This window comes from Euleptes europaea, chromosome 17 (genome assembly GCF_029931775.1).
Source record: "Euleptes europaea isolate rEulEur1 chromosome 17, rEulEur1.hap1, whole genome shotgun sequence".
NCBI lineage: Eukaryota > Metazoa > Chordata > Lepidosauria > Squamata > Sphaerodactylidae > Euleptes > Euleptes europaea.
Genome location: NC_079328.1, coordinates 15,858,722 through 15,881,989, shown reverse-complemented (window position 1 = coordinate 15,881,989; position 23,268 = coordinate 15,858,722). Strand labels below are relative to the sequence as shown.

At 44.4% G+C, this 23,268-nt stretch overlaps 1 protein-coding gene across 1 annotated transcript in view; it reads right to left on the bottom strand.

Annotated features, from left to right (window-relative positions):
* RRBP1 (ribosome binding protein 1) overlaps positions 1-22,558 on the bottom strand; it is a 50,780-nt gene extending 28,222 nt beyond the window's left edge. Inside the window, exons 1-7 of the mRNA XM_056862466.1 lie at positions 21,862-22,558; positions 19,632-19,780; positions 16,643-16,765; positions 15,873-16,025; positions 8,787-8,905; positions 6,789-6,942; positions 1,443-1,581 (exon numbers count right to left, since the gene is read on the bottom strand). Coding sequence (XP_056718444.1) covers positions 1,443-1,581; positions 6,789-6,942; positions 8,787-8,905; positions 15,873-16,025; positions 16,643-16,765; positions 19,632-19,780; positions 21,862-22,540 — 1,516 coding nt within the window. The 5' untranslated portion in view covers positions 22,541-22,558. The remainder of the gene's footprint in view (positions 1-1,442; positions 1,582-6,788; positions 6,943-8,786; positions 8,906-15,872; positions 16,026-16,642; positions 16,766-19,631; positions 19,781-21,861) is intronic.
* Positions 22,559-23,268: the final 710 nt, after the last annotated feature.

Here is a 23,268-nt window from a genome sequence, read left to right as displayed (position 1 = left end):
ATTTTTAGGAGGTAATTATGCATCCCCTGACTGCATGTGAAAAACAATCCTTGGCTGAGCAGCCGAACCCTTTCAACACTGGCTTTAACGGGAGAGGCAGAAGTGCCTAAGAGCTTTCTGACCCCTGCCGAAATAAGAAAGTCTGGAAGATACATTAAGTTGAGGGATAAGGGAGTCTATTACAGTATATTGTACTGGGAAGATCCTTGCAGGGGTCATGAGAAGTATGCAGAGAAAGTGATCAGTGAAGAACTGAAGTCCTATGAGGAAAGGCTGAAGGAGCTGGGTATGTTTAGCCTGAAGAGGAGAAGATTGAGAGGTGATATGATAACCATCTTCAAGTACTTGAAGGGCTGTCATATAGAGGATGGTATTGAGTTGTTTTCTGTTGCCCCAGAAGGCCGGACCAGAACCAACGGGTTGAAATTAAATCAAAAGAATTTCCGTCTAGACATTAGGAAGCATTTTCTAATAGTTAGAGTGGTTCCTCAGTGGAATAGGCTTCCTCGGGAGGTGGTAAGCTCTCCTTCCCTGGAGGTTTTTAAGAAGAGGCTAGATGGCCATCTGTCAGCAATGCTGATTCTATGACCTTAGTCCAGGTCATGAGAGGGAGGCCGTCTTGGCCATCTTCTGGGCATGGAGTATGGGTCACTGGAGGCGTGGAGGGGGAGGTAGTTTGGAATATCCTGCATTGTGCAGGAGGTTGGACTAGATGACCCTGGTGGTCCCTTCCAACTCTATGATTCGATGAAGTCATCAGTGAAGCTCTTGATAGGGTCTTGTGCATATAGAAACAACAGATCACAGTTGGCAAGTTAAGGATCTCAAGAGAACGTGGTGGTTCTAGGAAAACAGTTCGTGAAGGCTTTTATATGACAGGTAGGATATAATGAGCCCAAGAATAATAGGACAGAGTCTGTTGTGAAATCTGGATAGCACAGAAGATGGAATGTTTCAGTTCCTGAACCTGATGAAGTATAACATTTGTATGAGTTGGGTTGCTTGCAGTGATGGCTGCTGATAACTAGACACTCATCTGGGTTCATAGATACAGAAGACCCTCCCTGAAGCAACTTTTTGATAAACATAGTTAAGATTGTGATTGTTTATAATGTAAACTGGGATGGCAACAGATCACGATGGGTAGCCATATTAGCCTGTTTATAGCTGCAGAAAAGAGCAAGAGTCCAGTAGCACCTTAAAGACTAACAAAATTTCTGTGAGCTGTGACTCACGAAAGCTCCTACCCTACCAGAAATTTTGTTAATCTTTAAGGTGCTACTGGGATGGCAACGTCCAACTTAATCTAAACTGTGTACAGTTTCTAATCTATAAGGCCTGGTTAGAGGCCATATGTTTTATAGATGCTGTTTCAGTCCCAAAGTCAGGTTGCGCTTGCGCCCAGATGTCCCTGCAAGTAGGCATACACAGTCAGGTCTTACCTGAAAGATTTGACTGCTGCTCTTTCGTCTTGTCCAGCTCTGCTTGCAAGTTTCTGCAGTTGACCTGGGACTTGCAAAGATCCTCGCTGACCTCCTCCAACCTCTTTTGCAGGGGAGACTCCTGTTCTTTCTGGGACACCTGCGTGAAGGGGGAGGTTTAACTTGGGAGGCCAGACCTATCACTGTAGACTAATTCCTAAAAGCTACGCCAGAGGGCGCAAGCACCTTGAACATTCCTTTCACATGGTTCTTTTCTGCTCTTGCCAGAGGATTTCTCAGGGCACACATTTACTTCATTCATACCCCCCTTTCTCCCCACTTCGGGTTCCCTTGTTCTCTTCTACTCTGTTTTATCTAAGGTTGTTCATATCGATATAATTGAACCAAAAATAAACCCGAAATTAGTTGTTTCGGCAATATTTGGGTTTTGTTTCAGCCGAATACCAAAACCTGGGGATCTACCCAAAGCCGAATAGGCAATTCCCGAAAAGCCAAATAGATATTCAACTTTTTTGGGTTTCAGCTATTCGCCCTTGCTCTGATCCACGGCTCTGTGCTTTCTCCCATTTTTCTATCTTAGACTGGTTTTAGGGGCCCTTTTGAGGTAGGGGTTGTGTAATCGGAGCCAACTTGGTCTGACCAACCTTCCAGGTACATCACCCAACAAGACTAGTCTGCAGAGCAGAAGAATAATTTAAAAGACGGGGCTCGCCCAGTCCCGTCCAGAGGGATATACCCTCCAACTAAAAATCGGCTGCTTCTTCAGCTACTTATTGGGCTCACTCACGCGGATGAGCAATCTCCTTCACAAGAGCTGCCTTGGTCATTACTTCGGCTGGCTCCGATATCACCACCCCCCATGAAAACTTGCTTTCAAACTGAAGGTTGCCCCGAATAATGGCTTTGTTTCCCTGCACCATGACCATCTCTTGAAATCAGATTTTGACGACTATAATAAAGGACAGGTCACAGGATGTCATTTGCCACTCAAATAAATGTTTTCCATGCCTTATTTCTCTTGCATTTAAGTCATTTTCCTCAGTTTGGAAGCCAATTTGCCTGGCCCTTATGCTATGAACTCCAGATACAAATGGAGCACCCAGACTTTGAGGCACCAGACTGCCAAGTGGCTCTTTCCGCCAGTCCTTGGCAACGCTGACTGTCTGAACCTGAAAACTGATTGACAGCTCAGCTCTCACAAATGCCCAGAAGATGGGGCGACCCCTTTGCAGGCCCATAAAATTGGATCCCCTCTCCCAAAGTTCACCAAACTGTGGTGTCCATCTATGCTGCAAATTTGGTGCCTCTACCTCCAAAAACACCCCCACAGGAGCTTCAGAAAAAATTTCCATAGACGATAATGGGCCCAAATTTTTTGGGTAAACCCAGAAATAAGCCGAATACCCGTATTTACCAGTTTACTGGAAAAAAACGGGCCCAATAAACCCAAACCTGAAATTTACCTAATTTTTTTACAACCCTAGTTTTATCTTCACAACAACCCTGTGAAGCAGGTTAGGCTGAGAGTTTGTGACTGGTCCAAGATCACTCAGTGAGTTTCCATGGCAGAGTGGGGATTAAAACCTGGGTCTCCCAGAACCTAGTCCGACACGCTAACCACTACACCATGCTGTCTCACCAGTTGCCAAACAGATGCACCCTGGGAAGCAAACTTGCCCGTTTCCAAACACCTGTACATTGAGCAGCAAGGACAGCAATATATATCTATCACATTCGTTTCCTACCATTTCCCCAAGGAGCTCAAAGTGCATACAGAGAGGTCACATGCTTATCCTCAGAAGAAATCTGAGGTAAATTAAGTTGACTGACTGGCACAAGCCTACCCAGTCAGATTAATATATGAACAGGGATCTGAACCCAGACATCTCCATTCCAAGGCCAACACTCGATCTGCAAAACTTTGAGAGTATTGTAAATGAGGCTAGCCTGATCTCATCAGATCTCAGAAGCTAAGCAGGGCCAGCCCTGGTTAGTATTTGGTTGGGCAACCTTCAAGGAATACCAGGGTCATGACATGGAGGCAGGCAATGGCAAACCACGTCTGAATATCTCTTGCCTTGAAAACCCTACATGATCGCCATAAGTCAGCTGTGACTTGACGGCACACACAAAATGAGCACATCCAGTTCCATTACTTGACCTGGAAGGATAAGAGCTATACTGTTGGATGATACAAAAGCCACCCGATATTTTGCTGCCTACAGGGGCCACTCACAGACTTCGGGGAAACGCAGAGCAGGATGGCAGGGGTAAGATGGCTGCCTTCTGTACCCTGGGACTAGGCAGAGTGCTACCTAAAAAGTTGTATTTACCAGTCACCACATTTGATTAGACCTCTCCTACATGACTTGATGTAATTGTTTTCAGGCTTTCTAAACTAGAACCCAGCGCCATATTCCATGGTAGCAAACCCTATAAGCTCATTCCTTTTGTCCGGCAATAGATTTAGAACATTTACCTCCACTGAGGGACCATCTCTTCCCCACCCCACAAACAATTATTCTACTGTCATGAGAGAGGGAGAAAAGTTTATTACCAGTAATAATTTTAAATATTATATATTTGATTCAATATTATGATTTAATAATAACTTTGTTCTATAATAATGTTTAATTTGAAAACGGCAATTTATAAGAATCATGAAAATCTATGTTTTACAATAACACTATTATGACAATTAATACGTAATGTTGTGTTACTGTGTATTGCAAAGAAGAATATTGTCTATATCTTTTTTTAAATGCATACTACCAGTTTTTATTTAGATGTAATGATTGTAATGACTGTAAGATTCGACTCTTTTAATATACTTTTTCTATTCTGTATTTACTTTTCTACTTTGTTTTTGTATGTATGTATGTATGTATGTATGTATGTATGTATGTATGTATGTATGTAAATAAAAAATTAAAAGAGAAAGGGAGAAAAGTCTCTCTCCCTTCACTTCTTCTATAGCATTTCTCATTTTTTAAACCTCTGCCATGATCTTCCTAATTATCTCCCTGCCCCTATTGCCGCCTATATAAAAAAGCCATCGTTTTTTTTTAGCTGTTGCTCATAAGAGAAGACACTCCAACCCCCTAGTCATTTTTGCTGGCTTTTCTTCTACTCTCCCCAGTTTTGTTTTGTTTTTTAACGGGATGTCCAAAACTGTGCACAGTATTCTGGACGCGATGCAGCTAGAGATTAATTGTGTAACACTGAAGGAAATTCCTGCATGTGAAACATATCCCAGGGTCCTCGGGGCAGCCTGCTGTGAGACCAGGAAGAAGCAGTGATTCCAAAACGGGCCCTGCGCCCAGCAGCCAGCCTTCTCTCATGAGTTCCAAGCTGGGAAAAGAGAAGCCTGCCATCAGCAGAACGACTTTGAAGCATGTTGTGGACTCTGTAATCTCCACAGATTATGTTCCTGATAGGTGAGTTTTATTCCATCTACTTCCCCCCTCCCATGCCCAGGCAGTGTAGCGGCAGCTATGATATCACTAATCTTTTCTTGCTGAGTTTGCAAGCTAACCAAGAGTTCAAGCACATTTCAACTGTCCATGAACTTTGTTTGCTTAGAGTTACTTTCATCGACGATTATTGATATTTTTCTATAAATATGCTCTCCTGTGACAAGCAAATTTCCAGATTTCCCTGGATGGAAGTGTCAGAAGAAGACCAGGTGAGATAACGTGAGCGTTTGATAATCCCTAAAAGTAGTGAGACAACAAGCAGTAGCCTGATTTGCTTTTAAAACTTTTACTCACTATAATATGATTAAGCAATGCTAGGAACTTCAAATAATTTTAGCATTTATCTTCACAGTAATTGTAGAGTTACTTTTTTATGCCTACATTTTTTTCGGTCTTGCCCAGTAAAAAGAATATTTTCTTATCGCAACAGAAGATAAAGGTTTTTACAGGTATTCTGTCTGGTTTGCTGGTTAATAGTTCAAAGAAATGAACTCAACCCCCTTACTCTTTTATATTATCAGAATTAAAGGTTGTTAATCGCCTTTTAATAAGATAAATCCCGGAGACCTCTGCTGCGAAACAGTTTTGCACAGGCAAAGCCTTGAAAAGTGTTCAGTGCAGGTCCTCGAACTGGAATGCGGGAGGGAATCTCTCGTTCCAGCAGCGGAGCACCAACAGAACAGTGGCAAACCTAGTGTCACTGAGGTAAGATGTGCAGTTCGGCAAACAACAGACACCAACAGACACACTTACAGCCCATTCCTCAGCTTCAGGGAGGTGTTAGGAGGTGCGCAAGCGGCTGCGCCCATGCCACTTGTGGCGGCAAAACTGGCATGGGCGCCGATGTTGGGCCGCTCACACTGGCCTCCCTGCGCTGCCATGGCAGTGCGGACCTGGGATGCCGGCTCAGCTTTCCGCCGGCATCCGAACACCGCACCTCTATGCGCCATTGTCCCAGGGGGTGTTCCTGGGGCATTCCGGGGTGGAGCTGCCTTTAGGCAGTTTCCCAATCCCCCTTACATAAGAACAAGTGTGTGTGTGTGTGTTAAGTGACGTCAAGTCACTTCTGACTCATGGCGACCCTATGAATGAAAGTCCTCCAAAATGTCCTGTCTTTGACAGCCTTGCTCAGATCTTGCAAACTGAGGGCTGTGGCTTCCTTTATTGAGTCAATCCATCTCTTGTTGGGTCTTCCTCTTTTCCTGCTGCCCTCAACTTTTCCTAGCATGACTGTCTTTTCCAGTGACTCGTCGACTCATGACGTGACCAAAATATGACAGCCGCAGTTTAGTCATTTTAGCTTCTAGGGTCAGTTCAGGCTTGATTTGATCTATAACCCACTGGTCTGTTTTTTTGGCAGTCCATGGAATCCGTAACACTCTCCTCCAACACCACATTTCAAAGGAATCTATTTTCTTCCTATCAGCTTTCTTCACTGTCCAGCTTTCACACCCATACATAGTAATAGGAAATACGATGGAATGAATTAATCTAGTCTTGGTGGCCAGTGACACATCCTTACACTTCAAAATCTTTTCTAGCTCCTTCATGGCTGCCCTTCCCAGTCTCAACCTCCTTCTGATTTCTTGGCTGCAGTCTCCCTTTCGGTTGATGGTGGAGCCAAGGAATAGAAAGTCTTCAACAATTTCAATTTCCTCATTGTCAACATAACAACATAAGAAAGGAACAAAAATGTGTGAACCAGGCCCAGTGTGAATCTTTGTCAAGTGGCAAGTGAAATCTGAGCCATGACTAGAAACAGAAGCCATGCTTTCAAACTTTTGGACCACTGCCAAGGGCAGTCATGTGCCCCCACATGGACTGCAACAGTGAAGACAGCAGAGCTGGTGGCGGAGATGACATGACTGACCTGGAGCTGGAAGATTTGACCTTCGTAGGCAGCAACTCTCGTCTCCAGGGCCTTTTTCTGCTCCTCTGCCTGCTGTAGCATCTCCGCATTTTCCGTCAGCTCTTTGCTTAGTTTGCTACACTCTTGACGCAGTTTGGCCAGTTCGGTGTTTTGCCTGAAACACAGGAAAGAGGGTGTGCATCGATACCAGTCTGATAATCTACCTGAAACCATCGGCCTCCATGCGTCAGATGAAATAAGGCAAACGTGCCGGCGCCTGGTTTCCTTGGCCCTTAATTGAATCTTCCTGCAAAGTGGTATCCAATAGGGCTCCTTAGCCTTCCAGGTTCACTGGACTTCGAGGTCCACCACTAAGCTTTGTGTAATAATAAACAAACAAAAAGAATCATACCACATGAGGGCCACATACACAATGCTATCTTCACTAGAAATAACCTTTTCAAAAGTACTAAAGGAAATGACCAAATTCTGGTTTCTGCTCTCTCCTCACCCAACAGACCATGCTGTCTGGCTCACTTCTCATATCTCCACCAAGTTCTCTCCTCACCTCTGCTTCCCACTCTGATACAATCAATCTTTAGCCCAGCCCCACACAACCACCACAGCCACCTTCCCAAGTCTTCCCCACCCTGGCCCTACATTTCTCACCTCCCAGATCCACCGGCTGCTGGCCTGTTCTGAGCCAAGCCTCAGGTTGCCAGGTGGGTGGTTTCGGCAGGCAACTGCCTGTCAATCCACCCGGCTGCTCCGGAGCGGGGATTGCCCCCAGGGGTTTAAGTGCTAAAGCAGCCGTGGCAAAGCGGCACTTCCAGAGGTAAACCCGGAAGTGACGTGATCGTGGCGTGCACGCGATCGCCCCAGCCCCACCCCCTAAAACCTCCCGCCAATGGAGAGGGGGGACCTAGCAACCCTACTGTAAAGGTTCTCAATCTAGTTGGGAAATTCCTGGAGATTTGCGGGCAATGCCTGGGGAGTCGAGGGTATAATACCATAGAGTCCACCTTCCTAAGCAGCCATTTTCTCCAGGAGAACTGATCTCTGTTATCTGGAGATTCTTGTTTATGCACTTCCTAGAGGCACCTGGTTGGCCACTGTGTGAACAGACTGCTGGACTTGATGGGCCTTGGTCTGATCCAGCAGGATTTTTCTTGTGTTCTTATGGAAATCAGTTGTAATTCCAGGAGATCTCCAGGTCCCACTGGGAGGTTGGCAACCCTAATCACTGGCCTGGTCCAAGCCTGAACACAAATGTGACTCAGTTTGTTCCTGGCCAGCAGGTTGGCTGCTGTTGCCTCCCAGAGCCATGCTGCCACCAGCCTAGATCAGGCCAGCTCAGCTTGCTGCCAATTGATGGGTGGGTGGGAAGGAGGAGTCCCCAGGGACTGCTAGTTGGTTGGCTCCAAGCTGATCCACTTTCCCCAACTGTCCCAAGCAGGTCTCTGGAGCCACAGGTGCTCCGTGGACCACAGGTTGACCAACTAGTTTTAAAAAAGAGAGAATTAAAGCTAAAAAGACATAAAAAAAGAGTAGTCCTCCCACTGGACATTTAAGACAATGCTCCACATCTTATCCAACAAGTATTTTAAAGCACAGGTTTGGAGAAAGGCCATCCAACATCTAGATGTTGCTGAACCCACCTGGCTACTTACAATCCCATCTGAACTCCTGGGTCTCACTTCAGATCTATAAAACATAACTTTGGAGACCTACATGGATCAGAGGTGGAGTCAGAGAATCTAGAGATGCAGCTGCCTAAAGAAATCTGCACAATTTCCCTTTCTTCCACAAGGCTCACTGCACCTCTGAGAGCTTTGACTTTACTACCTGAAATTCTTTGTCATCTACTACAAGCCATCAACAGCTTGTGTCAAGTTTCTGCAAACATTTTACTACCAGTTCTCCTGCCAGAGCAACATGCAGCCTAGGCTGAAAATGACAGTCATATTCACAATCTTGGTGTACCAATACACTGAAACAATATTTCTCTTTCCATCTTACTTGCTCTCTGTCTGGCTCGTGGCTTGGTTTAAAGCGTCTCTGAGGATGGAATTTTCTTGCTGCAAGCGAGCCAGCTGGGTATTTGGGCCATTCTCCAGCTGTTCTTGAAGCGTCCGAATCTGAAACCAGTTTGGGAAAAAAAAACCTGACTATGCCTGCTATGGGCTCGATGCAGAAAACAGATTGACTTTAAATACACCACATGCACATTACTTGAAGGCAACAGATATCTCTTTTCCTTCCCTCTGTAATCTCTCTTGCTCATAAGCCAACTGGTATGCTGAGAATGTGAACTGAGAGGGCCAGGTTAGGTTGTGGGAAGCTACTATGAACATTTCATCACACCCATAGGCTATAACTCAAGCCACAGTTACCTGCCACAGTTGTCAAAAATGGTGTGGTGAGGAACCTCTGTGACTAGTAGGGTTGCCAGGTCCCTCTTCGTCACCAGTGGGAGGTTTTTGGGGCAGAGCCTGAGGAAGGCAGGGTTTGGGGAGGGGAGGGACTTCAATGCTATAGAGTCCAATTGCTAAAGCGGCCATTTTTTCCAGGTGTACTGATCTCTATCGGCTGGAGATCAGTTGTAATAGCAGGAAATCTCCAGCTAGTACCTGGAGGTTGGCAACTCTAGTGACTAGTGGTCCTACAACATGCTTATTCAAGCACAATAACCCTTGGGGAATCTCATTTCCCCTGTATCCCTCTCCCCACACTATCCACTTTCCTTTTCCCCCTCTTCCTAGCAGGCCCAACAGCCCCTCTCCTTTCTCTGCTTCCTTCCTTCCCTGCTGCAGATGCTCCCTTTTCCCACCCATCTACCATCTTCTGCTTTTCCCTCTTCAACTGTACCTCCCTCCCGCCCTCCATCTCTCGCCTTACCATGCCTCCTTTTCTTCCTTTGCTCTTCTACGGTTTTCAGTCTCTCTTTCTCTACCCCCGCCCCCCATACAAACTAACCACGACATGGAAGCTAGTTGCTTAACCCCCGCCCAAATGGCCGCCGAGATCTCCCCATGTAGTCTTGTGAGATCTTGGTAAGATTATCAGTAAGTAGTAGACATTGCTTCTATGATTGGGGGTTTAACCCTCCCAAGGTATTTTTTATTTCAGATATTTGTTTGTTTTGCAAAGCTGAGTCTTTCCCAAAGTTTGTACAAAAACCATTTCCCTTCTGTCTCTGGCCCCACTGCATGGTTTTTCTGATGCACATTCTAAAGCCAGGTTCATAATTAGATGTACAGATATAAACATATGAAGCTGCCTAACTCTGAATCAGACCAGTGGTCCATCTGCTGAAGTCTAGTCTCCTATGTCTGGCAGCCGCTGTTTCTGCAATCTCAGGCAGAAGTCATTCCCAGCCCTATGATCCAAGATACTAACCAGGGACAGAACCAGGGATCTGCTTTTCCCCATGCAAGCCATCCAATCTACGCTCATCTATTAAGAACAAAGTGGGACCCTTTGCGAGATTCCATCCTCCACAAAGACTGAGTTTGGCCAAGAAGAGCAAGGTTCTTTCTGAAGACACTTTGAAATGGAATTCCCAAAGAGGTACCCAAGCAAGAAGAAGAAGAGTTGCTTTTCATATGATGACTTTCTCTACCGCTTAAAGAAGAATCAAACCAGTTTGCAATCACCTTCCCTTCCCCTCCCCACAACAGACAACCTGTGAGGTAGGTGGGGCTGAGAGAGCTCTAAGAGCTGTGACTAGCCCAAGGTCACCCAGCTGGCTTCATGTGTAGGAGTGGGGAAACCAACCTGGTTCACTGCTGCAAACCACCACTCTTAACCACTACCCAAAGCTGGCAAGACAACTCATTGGGCATTTAGTTGGCACCTTTGATTTTATTTTTTTTAATTTCAGCACATCAGCAATGTTTTAAACATGGACTTTTAATTTTTAATGTATGAAATGTATGTATGGGGTAATTTTTAATGTATGAAATGTATGTATTGGGTAATTTTTAATGTATGAAATGTATGCATTCTGATGTTAGCCATCCTGAGCCCAGCGTTGCCAGGGGAGGGCAGGATATAAATTAAAGTGTTGTTGTTGTTGTTATTGCTTACTATCAGAAAGACACATAAGGATTGCCATTTTAAGGCACTCAGACACTTAATGGTTTCTGGTATTCTTATTCGCACTCACCTACTGGCCTTCTTAATAGCATTCTCCAATTTTACTGATTGTCTTATTTGGGAAGTTTTATTGGTATACCGCAGGGCAACTTGTAAGCTGCCACAATCAACAGGACACAAATAAATATTACAAGCCACCCCTTTTTCTTTTTGAGTCATCTGAATTCTCAGTGAAGGCTAAAAATGAAGGTTTTAAATTTACAGTTTCCATCACAAAGCAGAACCCTGAAGACATGCTTATACAATCAAGATCCAGGGGCTATTATCCCACTTAAACAACCCTGACATATCAGTTCTGGTCAGGAGGAATTTAAAAGTCTATTTTGGGGTCCATCTTATGATGGTTAGCTCTGCCATTCACCCTTCAGACACTCGGAGCATCTGCAGACATGGATGAAGGACAGATTCCTGGATACGGTGGTCTGGAATCTCTGGCATTGTTCAAGGACTCTTGACTGAAAATTCCACCAAGGGCATCCAGGCCACTACAGAACATGACGATCACTTCTCTCTCTTAGATTCTGTTCCTTCTGATGGTTCTAGGAAGCAGAAAAAGAGGAAAGAAGGCACAAAGAAGGCCTTGTGGACACAGAGCCTACGGGGATAGCTTCCATCTTTGAGACACCTTCCAAATCTTGCCACTTGTCTTTTTAACAGGTGACAGAGAGCCCTATCTTGGTTTCATCAGCCCTGAGGACTAGTTGCTGAAGCACCTGCTGCTTCACAGACCACTTTGATGCATCTACTTTCCGCCAGCTTTACTAGCCTGTTTGAACATTCACTGTGTCCTTGATACGATCTACTAAGATGGAATGCAGATTAACTTCATCCAGTGAACAGGCCGAAAGATTTCCTGAGAATGTGGAGGGAACTGGTGCCTGCCCCCCAAGGCCATACTTTATGTTTTTGTACATGTTACTCATCTAAATCAAAATATACTATTGCTTTAATTGGGGGGGGGTGGCCAGCTGGACTACTCTAAGTGTAAGGTAGTATGTGCTGCAAGATGTCTCTTGTCTGGACCGCACTGCCTATTTGAAGCCATCCTCATAATGTTCTCCCAAGCTCATGTCACTATCATCCTGTGTGGTTCTCCCATGGTGTGACGAAATACATCAAGCCAAGGAGAACTTCTTTGGATGTTCAGATTGAGGGATTCAATATTCAAGCTATCTATTTCTGGAAGGGAAGAAGGAAGTATTGTAACAGTATTCCATGTAGGCATGTCCAAAATAAGGATCCAAACACCATCATGCCCGGAAAATGACTAGATTTTTGTGGATCCGCACCTCGCGATCCTTCACAACCAAGAGTGGAAGGTTGTGACCCTCTGCTTTGGAAGACAGATAGTGTTTGAATGAGAATCTATCATTATCCCAGAATCTGGGAGCCTCTGGATGGATAGATGACAACTTTTCTGCAGGCTGGTCAGGAATCCATGCCTCTCAAAATTCTGGACTACAGCTCTGGCATCCTGGAGACGCTGAAGGAGGGCCAGAAAGGCATCTAGATAGGCGGAGACATCAATCCTCAAAAACCTCAGAAGGGCTGTCAGGATATCGGTGGACTTTAGACAATGACAACTGACTGCAGAGCAAGGCCTGATAATGTTGGTGACTAGATTGTAAGAGGATATGGAAAAGTACTTCTGTGTGGTCCAGGGAAGCCAGGAAGTCAGAAGATGGAGGACTGAGCAAAGAGCCTCCATCCTGAAAACTTCTTCCTTCCGGAATGTATTTATCCTTTTGAAAACTAACATCCTGCTGGTGTTGCCTGACTTCTTCGAAACTGTGAAAGACTGAAAATATCCCTAACGTATGCTTGTCACTCAGGATTTCACGTTTTACTCTGGAGATCCTGATGTGCTTCTTTGGATTGTTGGAATGATATGAAGAAATAAAACAACAGTTGAGAATTTGTTGATAGCACCTGTTAATTCAGTGTTGCCTCTTCAATCACTCAGACGCTGACGGTCAACCTACTGGAACCAAAGATTCTGGAGTGGTCTGCAAGTAATGCTGAAAAGTAGTAATGGCCACTCATTGATGATTTTAGGATTCCTTCAGCCAGTGTGGTGTAGTGTTAAGAGCAGTGGTTTGGAGCAGTGGACTCTAATCTGGAGAACTGGGTTTGATTCCCCACTCCTCCACGAGTGGTGGACGCCAATCTGGTGAACAGGGGTTGGTTTTCCCACTCCTACTCATGAAGCCAGCTGGGTGACCTTGGGCTAGTCACAACTCTCTTAGAGCTCTCTCAGCCTCACCTATCTCACAGGGTGTCTGTTGTGGGGAGAGGAAGGGAATTTTAAGCTGGTTTGGTTCTCCCTTAAGTGGTAGAAAAAGCTGGTATATAAAAACCAACTCTTCTTCCTCTTCAGTCTAGCGGGGGGCAGCCTTCCACTATCATAATTCTACATTAGACAGTAGATATAAAAGGAACATGAAGGGTTTGAGGCCTTCCAATCTGTCTTGGGTGAAAAAGGAAGAGTTTTCTTTTTCCTCACCTCACACTACTTCAAGGATATCTCCTAAGAACTTCTGGCCCAAATATGGCACTTTATTAAGGTTGACCGGATAGGATGCCTACCTGCGATAAACAAGTGGCTATCCAGCTGATGAATGTGAAACAGCCACCCAGCTGTAAGAGCCTGAGCAGATCAGAATGATGCTCTAACAACCAATCACATTTGAGAGGACTGGTGGAATGTTCCACAAAGTAAAATCCAGCTGCAAAGTGCATTGAAAGTGGATTGGATGTGCATTAATCGGCATGTGTGAAAGAGCCCCTAGAGTAATCTGAAAGACCTTTACCTGACTGAGACCCTGGAGAGCCACTGCCAGTCTGAGTACACAGCACTGACTTTGATGGACTAATGGTCTACTTCATCATAAGGCCGGGAGAGTTCAATAGCCACAGTTCCAGATTTGCTTCAGAATGAGGCCAAAGTGACAGGTTAGGCCTATCTCTAGTAGTGAGCAGTCCAGTGAATGTGGGATGTTTTTCTCTTGGGGAGAGGGCAGACTGGTGATTTTACAACCCTATGAGTGAGAGGATCTAATCTGGTGTTTAGGCTGAGTAAGCCTCACAGAAATGTACCTGTTTCTAACAAAAGGCCTTGAGAGATAGCAGGCTGGATAAATATCATTCAGAGGTGGTTTGGAGCTGAAAGTCTCTGTGACTCTAATGGTAAACATGTACTTCAAACCTTGCTGAAGCTGTAATTAGAGCATAAGCAAGTAAGTGCCTCAGCTGGGCACTTTGGAAGCCTGCTGAATTGTTCAAACAACTCTCATAAGTTAAGTAAACCGTTTTTTGTTGTTCTCTTTTACTCTTGCCTCAGAGGTCTCGGAGTCCTGCTATAATTCAAATATAATTACCTGACAGCAGCAAACACTGCATTATACAGCCCTCTCCCCTCCCCTCACCAAGTCTACCATATTTTCACTTTGGGGAAGAGGTGTGAGGGTTTATTACAAGCATCCTGGTTCTCACAAAATTATAGGAGGCCCCAAAGGGCTGTCTCACTACCCCACCAATGGCATAATCACTTGTCTTGCCACAACTATGGAAGCCAAGAATCTGTGTCCCAGTGGTTTTTTTTTTTTTTGAAATAAATATATTTTTTGAAACTAATATCTGCATGGCGTCTGACATGAGCTGGGATAGCTAGGCTATTTCCAGTGTAGTTAACACCTTGTTAGCTCACATGGAGACTATTCCGACAAGTATGGGGGAGGTATTCCCCCGTGGGAGACTCCAAGGCATTGCAGTGTTCTCTCAACATGGACTCTCCCATCCAAGGGCATCCCATTGAGTTGGTGAGTAAGAAAGGCATTTTTTCAAGCACATTTGGTGGGATTGTGCAGTCTCCTTTTTTTTTGCAGTTAAGGGAGGTTCCAGTACCCAATAACTGACTTTGTCCTGCTTTCTATCTCCTGGAGTAGAGGCCTACCTAACATTGACTCTACAAAACAAGAATCATGCATTTCATGTCTCATAAGGTGAATAGGACACCATTCTGTGGCATTTAAAAAGTAGACCATATCACTGACTAGATGTGGAAGGGATACTCCTTCAGAAAGAGGTTTTCTTCTTACAGCTCTTGAATACGGTTAGCCCAATTGGGCTTAATACTGAAACTGACTATTCCTGTTATTTATGAACTTAGATGGGAGGAAGCTTGTAATAGGATTTATGCAGCCACTATTCTGATTAATGTAATTGGTTGGCTTGCAAGTTTTTTCAGGTTGAGACACAATGTATTAGAACACCTGCAATTGATATCCACTGTTAGGTGTTTAAGCGAAGCCTGGTAAAATTGTTTGCAAATGTCACTGTACATTTTGGTGAATGGGAACGTGAGAAGTCGTTTCATCTTATATTGAATTGTATTAATACGTAATAAGGTAAGCCTATTATGAGTCCTTTGTACTTAATGTATGCATGTTTGGAAATGTTAGATGTTTAACTAATTTTAATATATTTTGTTTGCAGGCTAGCTCTTGCATGGCATACTGAAGAAGTTTAATTACGAAATGGTATATGTTTCTTTTTTGGCGTTCTATACTGACTTTGTTGATTATATATTAGTATAGAGGTGTTCCTTTAATTGTTTCATAAGGTGAATATTCAGCATACGTTATATGTTTGCACAAGTCATCCAAAGCATTAGGTATCTTGCAAATTGTGATCTATTATGCCAGGGATAATTTATCATAAAACTGCAATACTTTCTTTTTATGCTACACCCAGTCACTTGAATTGTGTACAAAATTATGTTGTTCTCTCAGGTTTGTGAGGACGAGTGCTTTTAGCTTTTAGCACATAAACTCAATTTCACTTGACTCAATGGACACGTTTATGAATCAGCTCTCCAACTCCGTACCTTGACATCAACACAACTTAAGGAAAGAGGTCAGTGTTAAATTGTGCAGCAACTTCTCCCACCTTTCCTTGTAACTGCTGGGTCTCAGTTACGTGATCCTGGTAACTCGCCTGCATGCGGTTCTGCACGGCAGCTATCTCCTGCTCATGGGCCAAGAGCTGCTCCTTCAGCTTGTTCTCAACAAGGAGGGCCTTTGCCTTCTCAGCAGCAACTTCCTTCAAGAGAAGACAGACATCGTAAGTAAGACCCAACAGAGAGCGAGGGTTCCAAACACGCTGTGTTGATCAGCACAGGTATGGTAGGGATCACTTTACCTGAAAAATACGTGTGATGGACAGGCTAGGTTCCACCTAGAGCTGAGAGCTGACTCATGCATGTACAAAAAAACCTTCAGGTGAGTGGTCGATAACTGAAAAAAACCACCCTAAACCAGCCTATCAGAGAACATGATCACCTAAAGTGTCCAGAGTACAGCAAATAGACAAGCTGTATATTACATGAAAAGAGGAAGACCCAACAAGAGATGGATTGACTCAATAAAGGAAGCCACAGCCCTCAATTTGCAAGACCTGAGCAAGGCTGTCAAAGATAGGACATTTTGGAGGACTTTGATTCATAGGGTCGCCATGAGTCGGAAGCGACTTGACGACACTTTACACACACACACACACACACACACACACATATCATTTAATAGGAGAATGTTCACATTATCAGCAGAAGACATGAGGAAGACAGTGAGTACAGAAAAGCACAGGGACTTAGGCATTTCTCCCTCCAAATACTCCGAAGCTTTCTTATGGAAGTACTTCAAAAGCTCTATCAAACCTACCTTTGAAAGCTCCCTCAGTTTAGTTTTCGCAGCAGTAGCGTTTTCCTGTTCCATTACAAGTTGCTTCTCTTTCTCTTCTAGCTGTCGCTTCAGAACAACAACAGGGTCGCTTTTCTGAGTTGCCTATAACAAGAACCAACATCAGAAGAAAACAAACAAATTCAGAGCTTCTCTTGTGCATGGATCAGCTAAGTGCTGGCAAATTTGGTGTAAACTATCACAATTTTTTTCAGACTTTGAAGAGCTGGTACCACTGGATCAAGTTTTAATTTGATTTTGAAAAGATGTGCAATTAATTGTTACTGTTCTGAAATTTTATTGTCATTATCTTCTTTAGTGAGTCATGCAAACCCCTATTTCGAATAATACTTTTATAGGATTGGGTAGGGGGCGCTGGGGTTGAGTTTGTGGAACCAAGGGGACGGTGGCCCGAAAGGTTTGGGAACCACTGCTGTATACTAAAGGCTTGAGACCTGACCATTTTAAGGTCCGCCCACATCAACCTACCTGCACGTGACCAGTCAGAGGCCCTGCGCTGTGTCCCACCAACATCTTATAGACAACTGGCAGTTACACAAGAATTTGCCTTTTTATTTGCAGCACCTGGCCTGTGGAACTCTCTCTGCCTTGAAAGACTGGTTTTGGCTCATGTTTGCTTACACCCAGATACCAGCTCAAGAGGCTACTACTGCAGTGCCCCATTAGGGTTACAGCTAACCGAGCTGTGTCTTCTGATCCTGGTTTGTTTTTTACTTATTTTTAATATGCTGTTTCATTTCTTTGATCTGTTATTGTATTATGTTTATGTAATATTTGTACCCTTGAATATCGTAACAGGATGGAGCGAGATGGTAAAAGTGTTTTGAAAAATAAAATGAAACTTTGCATCACCGCTCAAGACAAGCCACAGGATAAACACAACATCTACTCTGTACAGCCATGATTTTTTCATCAGCTGCATCAATGGACCCTTTATGTACTATATTTCTTTCACTTCCATTATTGGTACATCCATACGTTTGTTGCTTATGTCTCCCCAGATCAACAATCTAGCCCTATTGTCTGATTGCTTAAAAGTTCCACTATATTCAGTGGGGCTTACTCTTAAGTAAGTATTGCAGAGTTGCAGCTGTAGCCTTTCCAGCCAATTAAGAATTGGGTATATATGCCGCCCCCCCCCCCCCAGCCACCATTTTTCATCATGGCAGCTGTTTTTTATTTATTTAATTATATTTCTAGCCCGCCCTCCCTAGCCAGGAGGCCGGGCTCAGGGCGGCTCACAAAAATACCACATGTAATAAAAACACAATAAAAGCATTTAAAACAACTGTTTAAAAAGCTTGCTATGCAATCTGCTAAAGGACAAAAATGTTCAACGGTGCCAACAAAAACGAACATCAGTCTGCAGCCGGGCGAGCAGATGGGCAAGCTCCAAGAGATGGTAAAAGCAAGAAATGGGGAATCAGCAGTGGGGGGTGTAGTGGTTAAGTGCGGTGGTTTGGAGCGATGGACTCTAATCTAGAGAACCAGGTTTGATTCCCCACTCTTCCACATGAGCAGCGGACACTAATCTGGTGAACAGGGTTGGTTTCCCCACTCCTACACATGAAGCCAGCTGGGTGACCTTGGGCTAGTCACAGCTCTCTAAGCCTCACCTTAGAGTGTCTATTTTGAGGAGAGGAAGGGAAGGTGACTGTAAGCCACTTTGATTCTGCCTTAAGTGGTAGAGAAAGTCGGCATATAAAAAGCAACTCTTCTTCTTCTTTAGGGAGGCCAGTATTTATAAAGAGAACCATAGCTGACCTCAACCATAAGCCTGGCGGAATAGCTCCGCCTTGCAGGCCCTGCGGAATTTTTTGAGATCCCACAGGTCCCTGATCTCACTAGGGAGGCTAAGCCAACTTCAACTGACTGCAGAAATTCCCAAGTGAAGAAAAGAATCCTTTGTGACAAACTAACCTCACGTTTTAGAAATCTTCTATTGACAATAAATTTGAGAAATAAGTACAACATCAGAATAGTATATAACACCTGGATTCACCTTGAACCGGGGCTGCTCCAAGAAACGTGTTTGCCAGTGGCAGAAGAATACAAGCAGTAACACCCTCCCACTGATTAATTACCCCAGGGACTGACCTCTGAACACGGTCCATGGGTAGATGCTCATGTGGAGTTCCCCTTCATACTTCCACTCGTGTTTACATGTAAGAACCTCCCTGAGGACTATGCCAGGGGGTTCAGATCTGTCTGCCTGTCAGGTGTGGTTCTCATTGAACTGACACACCTGAGTCTGGGCTGTACCACTTCAGCCATCGTGCGGGTGGGGTCACATAATAAAAATTCAAACGTGTTAAAAATATTCCCTCCGCATAGAAAACTGGATATCTGGGAGAAGTGTCCTAGCCTATTCTAACATGCTAACTTATATGAAGAAGGAATTCTTTATGTAGAGCATCATGCATTTGATGAAGAGAGCTTTGACTTACCCTGGAAAATGCTATTGGTGTTTAAGACACTACAGACTAACATGGCTACCTATCTGAAATTTCCCACCATGGCAGCTGCAAAGCTCAAACTCAGTTTGTACACCTTCCTGGGAACTGGGGGAGGGGTCGTGGCATCTGCTTGACATGCAGAAGGTCCCAGGTTCGATCCCCGGCATCTCCAGTTAAAGTAGGTGATGTGAAAGACCTCAGCCTGAGACCCTGGAGAGCTGCTGCCAGTCTGAGTAGACAATACTGACTTTGATGGACCAAGGGTCTGATTCAGTATAAGGCAACTTCATGTGTTCACATGATCCCACTCTACCTTCCTTACCTGAATCCAAAATCTGTTGCTGGGTGCAGGGCTACCTCTGGCTTCATCATAATGCCATTCCCCCTCATGCTGCCATTTAAGAGCTGTACAGAACTGTAAAGTGTTTACTTGGGATGTTGAAGGATGGGTCTACATTCAAAACAGGGCTTTCCATATCCAAAGATGTACATACCATGTGCCATATGTCCTGAGGTCCTCCTGCCTTCTCTGACAGAATTTCTATCAGTTGCTGGGCCTCACCTTCACCAAACACCATGCTTTTAATTGTAGAGGCCAAAGTCTTGTATGGAAGGTAAAGCTCACAATCAGCATCAGCTGTCACTAGAGAGAGGAGGGGAAGGAAAAGCTGACAATGTACAAACCACAGAGATATAAACAGTCTGCCACCAACAATTTAAAAAACATGGGTTCAAGAAGATCATATGGTGCCAAGTTGTTTTCTGTTGCCCAAGAAGGTCGGACCAGAACCAACGGGTTGAAATTAAATCAAAAGAGTTTCCGTCTAGACATTAGGAAGAATTTTCTAACAGTTAGAGCGGTTCATCAGTGGAACAGGCTTCCTCGGGAGGTGGTGAGCTCTCCTTCCCTGGAGGTTTTTAAGAAGAGGTTAGATGGCTATCTGTCAGCAATGCTGATTCTGTGACCTTAGGCAGATGATGAGAGGGAGGGCATCTTGCCCATCTTCTGGTCACTAGGGGTGCGGGGGAGGTAGTTGTGAATTTCCTGCACTGTGCAGGGGGTTGGACTTGATGACCCTGGTGGTCCCTTCCAACTCTATGATTCTATGATTCTATATAGGTATATGGCCACTTCGGATAAGCCACCAGAAGAGACCTTAAATTTGCAGAAATGCTAAGCCACCTTGCTGAACTTCCAGGTTTCTTTTTTTTTTTTTTTAATCACTACTTTCTTTCCTTACAAAGCTCAGCTATATGGGGGAAAACGTGCAAGGAGATTTACACCTCAGCACCTCATCAGCTATTGAGAAGGGATCACTACAAGACTCTTCGGTAGGGTTGCCAACCTCCAGGTACTAGCTGGAGATCTCCTGCTATCATACCTGATCTACAGCCGATAGAGATCAGTTCACCTGGAGAAAATGGCTGCTTTGGAAATTGGACTCTACGGCATTGAAGTCCCTCCCCTCCCCAAACCCCACCCTTCTCAGGCCCTGCCCCAAAAATATCCAGGTATTTCCCAACCCGGAACTGGCAACCCTACCTTGGAAGGATGGAAGGCTGAGTCAACCTTGAGCAATTGGACTCTATGGCACTGAAGTCAGAAATGCTGATTCTATGACCTTAGGCAGATCATGAGAAGGAGGGCACCTTGGCCATCTTCTGGGCATGAAGTATGGGTCACTGGGGTGGGGGAGGGGAGGTAGTTATGAATTTCCTTCATTGTGCAGGGGTTGGACTAGATGACCCTGGTGGTCCCTTACAACTCTATGATTCTATGGTGCCACAGCTTTCTTGGGAAAACTCTACGTCAGGTGAAATTCTCCCAGGTGTATCTCAAAGGGGCATAGTCCATGTCCAACTTATTTCTGAATACTTAAGTTAGGCTCTTAGTCCACTTCATAACAGTTTTCCGAAATAGGTATTACTTCTACGTGAGAAAAGGCATGTGCATCACAGAGACAATCCAATTAAAGTTCAGCATTTTTAAAGGTACTGAAATCAACAAGAAAGTGATGCAAGTGCTTGAATTTCTCCCACTACCAGGAATCGGGACTTTAACAGTGCAATCCTAAAGAGGACCATCTCTGTGGGCCTAGACTAAAGTAACTCTGCATAGGAGTTGCACTGTAAAGTGCTTAGCTTTGAATGGATTGTGCTCAATGGATGACATATGTACTTGTTTCTATATGCTTATGCTCAAAAAGATGCTGCAATAGGCCACGGACCACCTATTACTTTTATTGTGCTTATCACTCTCCTGGGTACAAAAGTCTCACCAGAGCTACAGTCTGGGTGACTTCAGGGAACAGTGTAAACTTAGTGCGTTCAGGTTGTCTTTTGGAGGCCAGGGAAAGGGAGTGAGAAGGTGAGATGAGAATTTAATCACCTGAGCTTGGGATATCCTAACTAAACATAGTTATGCATAGGGGAGGGGCTTTGGCTCAGTAGTAGAGCATCCGCTTGGCATGCAGGCGGTCCCAGATTAATTCCCCGGCATCTCCAGTTAAAAGGGACTAGGCAAGTAGGTGATGTGAAAGACCTCTGCCTGAGACCCTAGAGAGCCGTTGCCAGTCAGAGTAGAAGTACTGACTTTGATGGATCAAGGGTCTGATTCAGTATTAGGCAGCTTCATATGTTCAGATATGCCAACTTTGAGAATAAGCAAACTATAAAACACGCAACCTACAGTCTTCAACATGGTGTTTGCGGAAAGAGACTTACTTGATTCTCTTTTCTTTTTGGCAACGGACTTCTTTTTCAAACTTGTATCTTGTTTCAGTTCCTCCTGGTTTTGAGGCACTTCCTGCTTTTTGACTATCTCAGAATTCGTAAACGGAGGCGTTTGTTGAGCCCCAACTGGTGGAACAGCAACTACTGGCTCCTCCTTGGGAATCACTTCAGAAACCAGAGCTTGAGAGACAGCAGTTGGCAGAGAAGAAACTGCCGGGCTGGCAGCCTGCTCTGTCTTTGCTCCTTTCTTTTCCTTCTTTTTTTTGTCTCCAGGGGACAAGGTGGGCTTCTCCTTCTCCAGAGGAGGAGCTGAAAGCACTATAACAGGGGACTCAAAGACGGTTGGCTCAACATCTGGAGTTGGTTCAGGATTCATATCATTAGAACTAACAGGAGCAGCCGGATCTTGATCCAGCTCAGGTAGTCTTCCGTTGGGTTTCTCATCCTTTTTTTTGGCCTTTCCTTTTTTCTCAATAGGTTTTTCTTTCTTTTTCTTCTCCACCTTCTGCTGGCTGGCTTTCTCCAGCTCCTTACGCTGTTTCGCCAAGGCTTCTTCGTAAGATGTCTCTTTCATGGAAAAGGTGGACACCAGGAATATTCCAATAGCCGAGACCAGCATGAATCCACCGAAGACCACGACACCCAGCATCTGAGGGTCATAAAAATCCATTTTCACTCTCCTGTCTTAACCTGCAAAACAACAGAGCAAGTTAATGATAAAATAACGACACACAAACATCTGATGTTGGTTTCTACAGAGCCTGGTCCACTAAACAAGTACCAATCATACCAATGAAATCACCTTACATAATAATGCCTTTTCCCAGCAATGTCTGATAATTTCCAAAAAAGGTCTTCAAAAATTTAGATTGTTGAGACTGCTGCATACATATCGTGAAGAGTAACTTGGTTAAAAAATTCCCTTTTAAACAAATATCTACCATCTTGATCTTTTTTCCCCTTCCACCTGAACTAAAAATAGTATTGTTGGTTTATAGGGTTGCCAACCTCCTGGTAGTAGCTGGAGATCTCTTGATATTACAACTGATCTCCAGCCGATGGAGATCATTTCACCTGGAGAAAATGGATGCTTCGGCAATTGGACTCTATGGCATTGAAGTCCCTCCCCTCCCCAAACCCCTCCCTCCTCAGGCTCCGACCCCAAAATCGCCAGGTATTTCCCAACCCGGAGCTGGCAACCGTATTGGTTTAATACAGATGGCAAAGGCTTAATGGCTTAAAATTTGGAAGAACAACTAAGAGGTCCCAGTCTGATAACACATCAGACTCAGCTCATCAATTTAATTATTATTATTTTCCTAGTTGTACTTCTTGTTCAGTCATATGGAGTGCTCCAACCCAGAACTAAACTTTTGGCCCGGCTTCAAACAGCTCTGC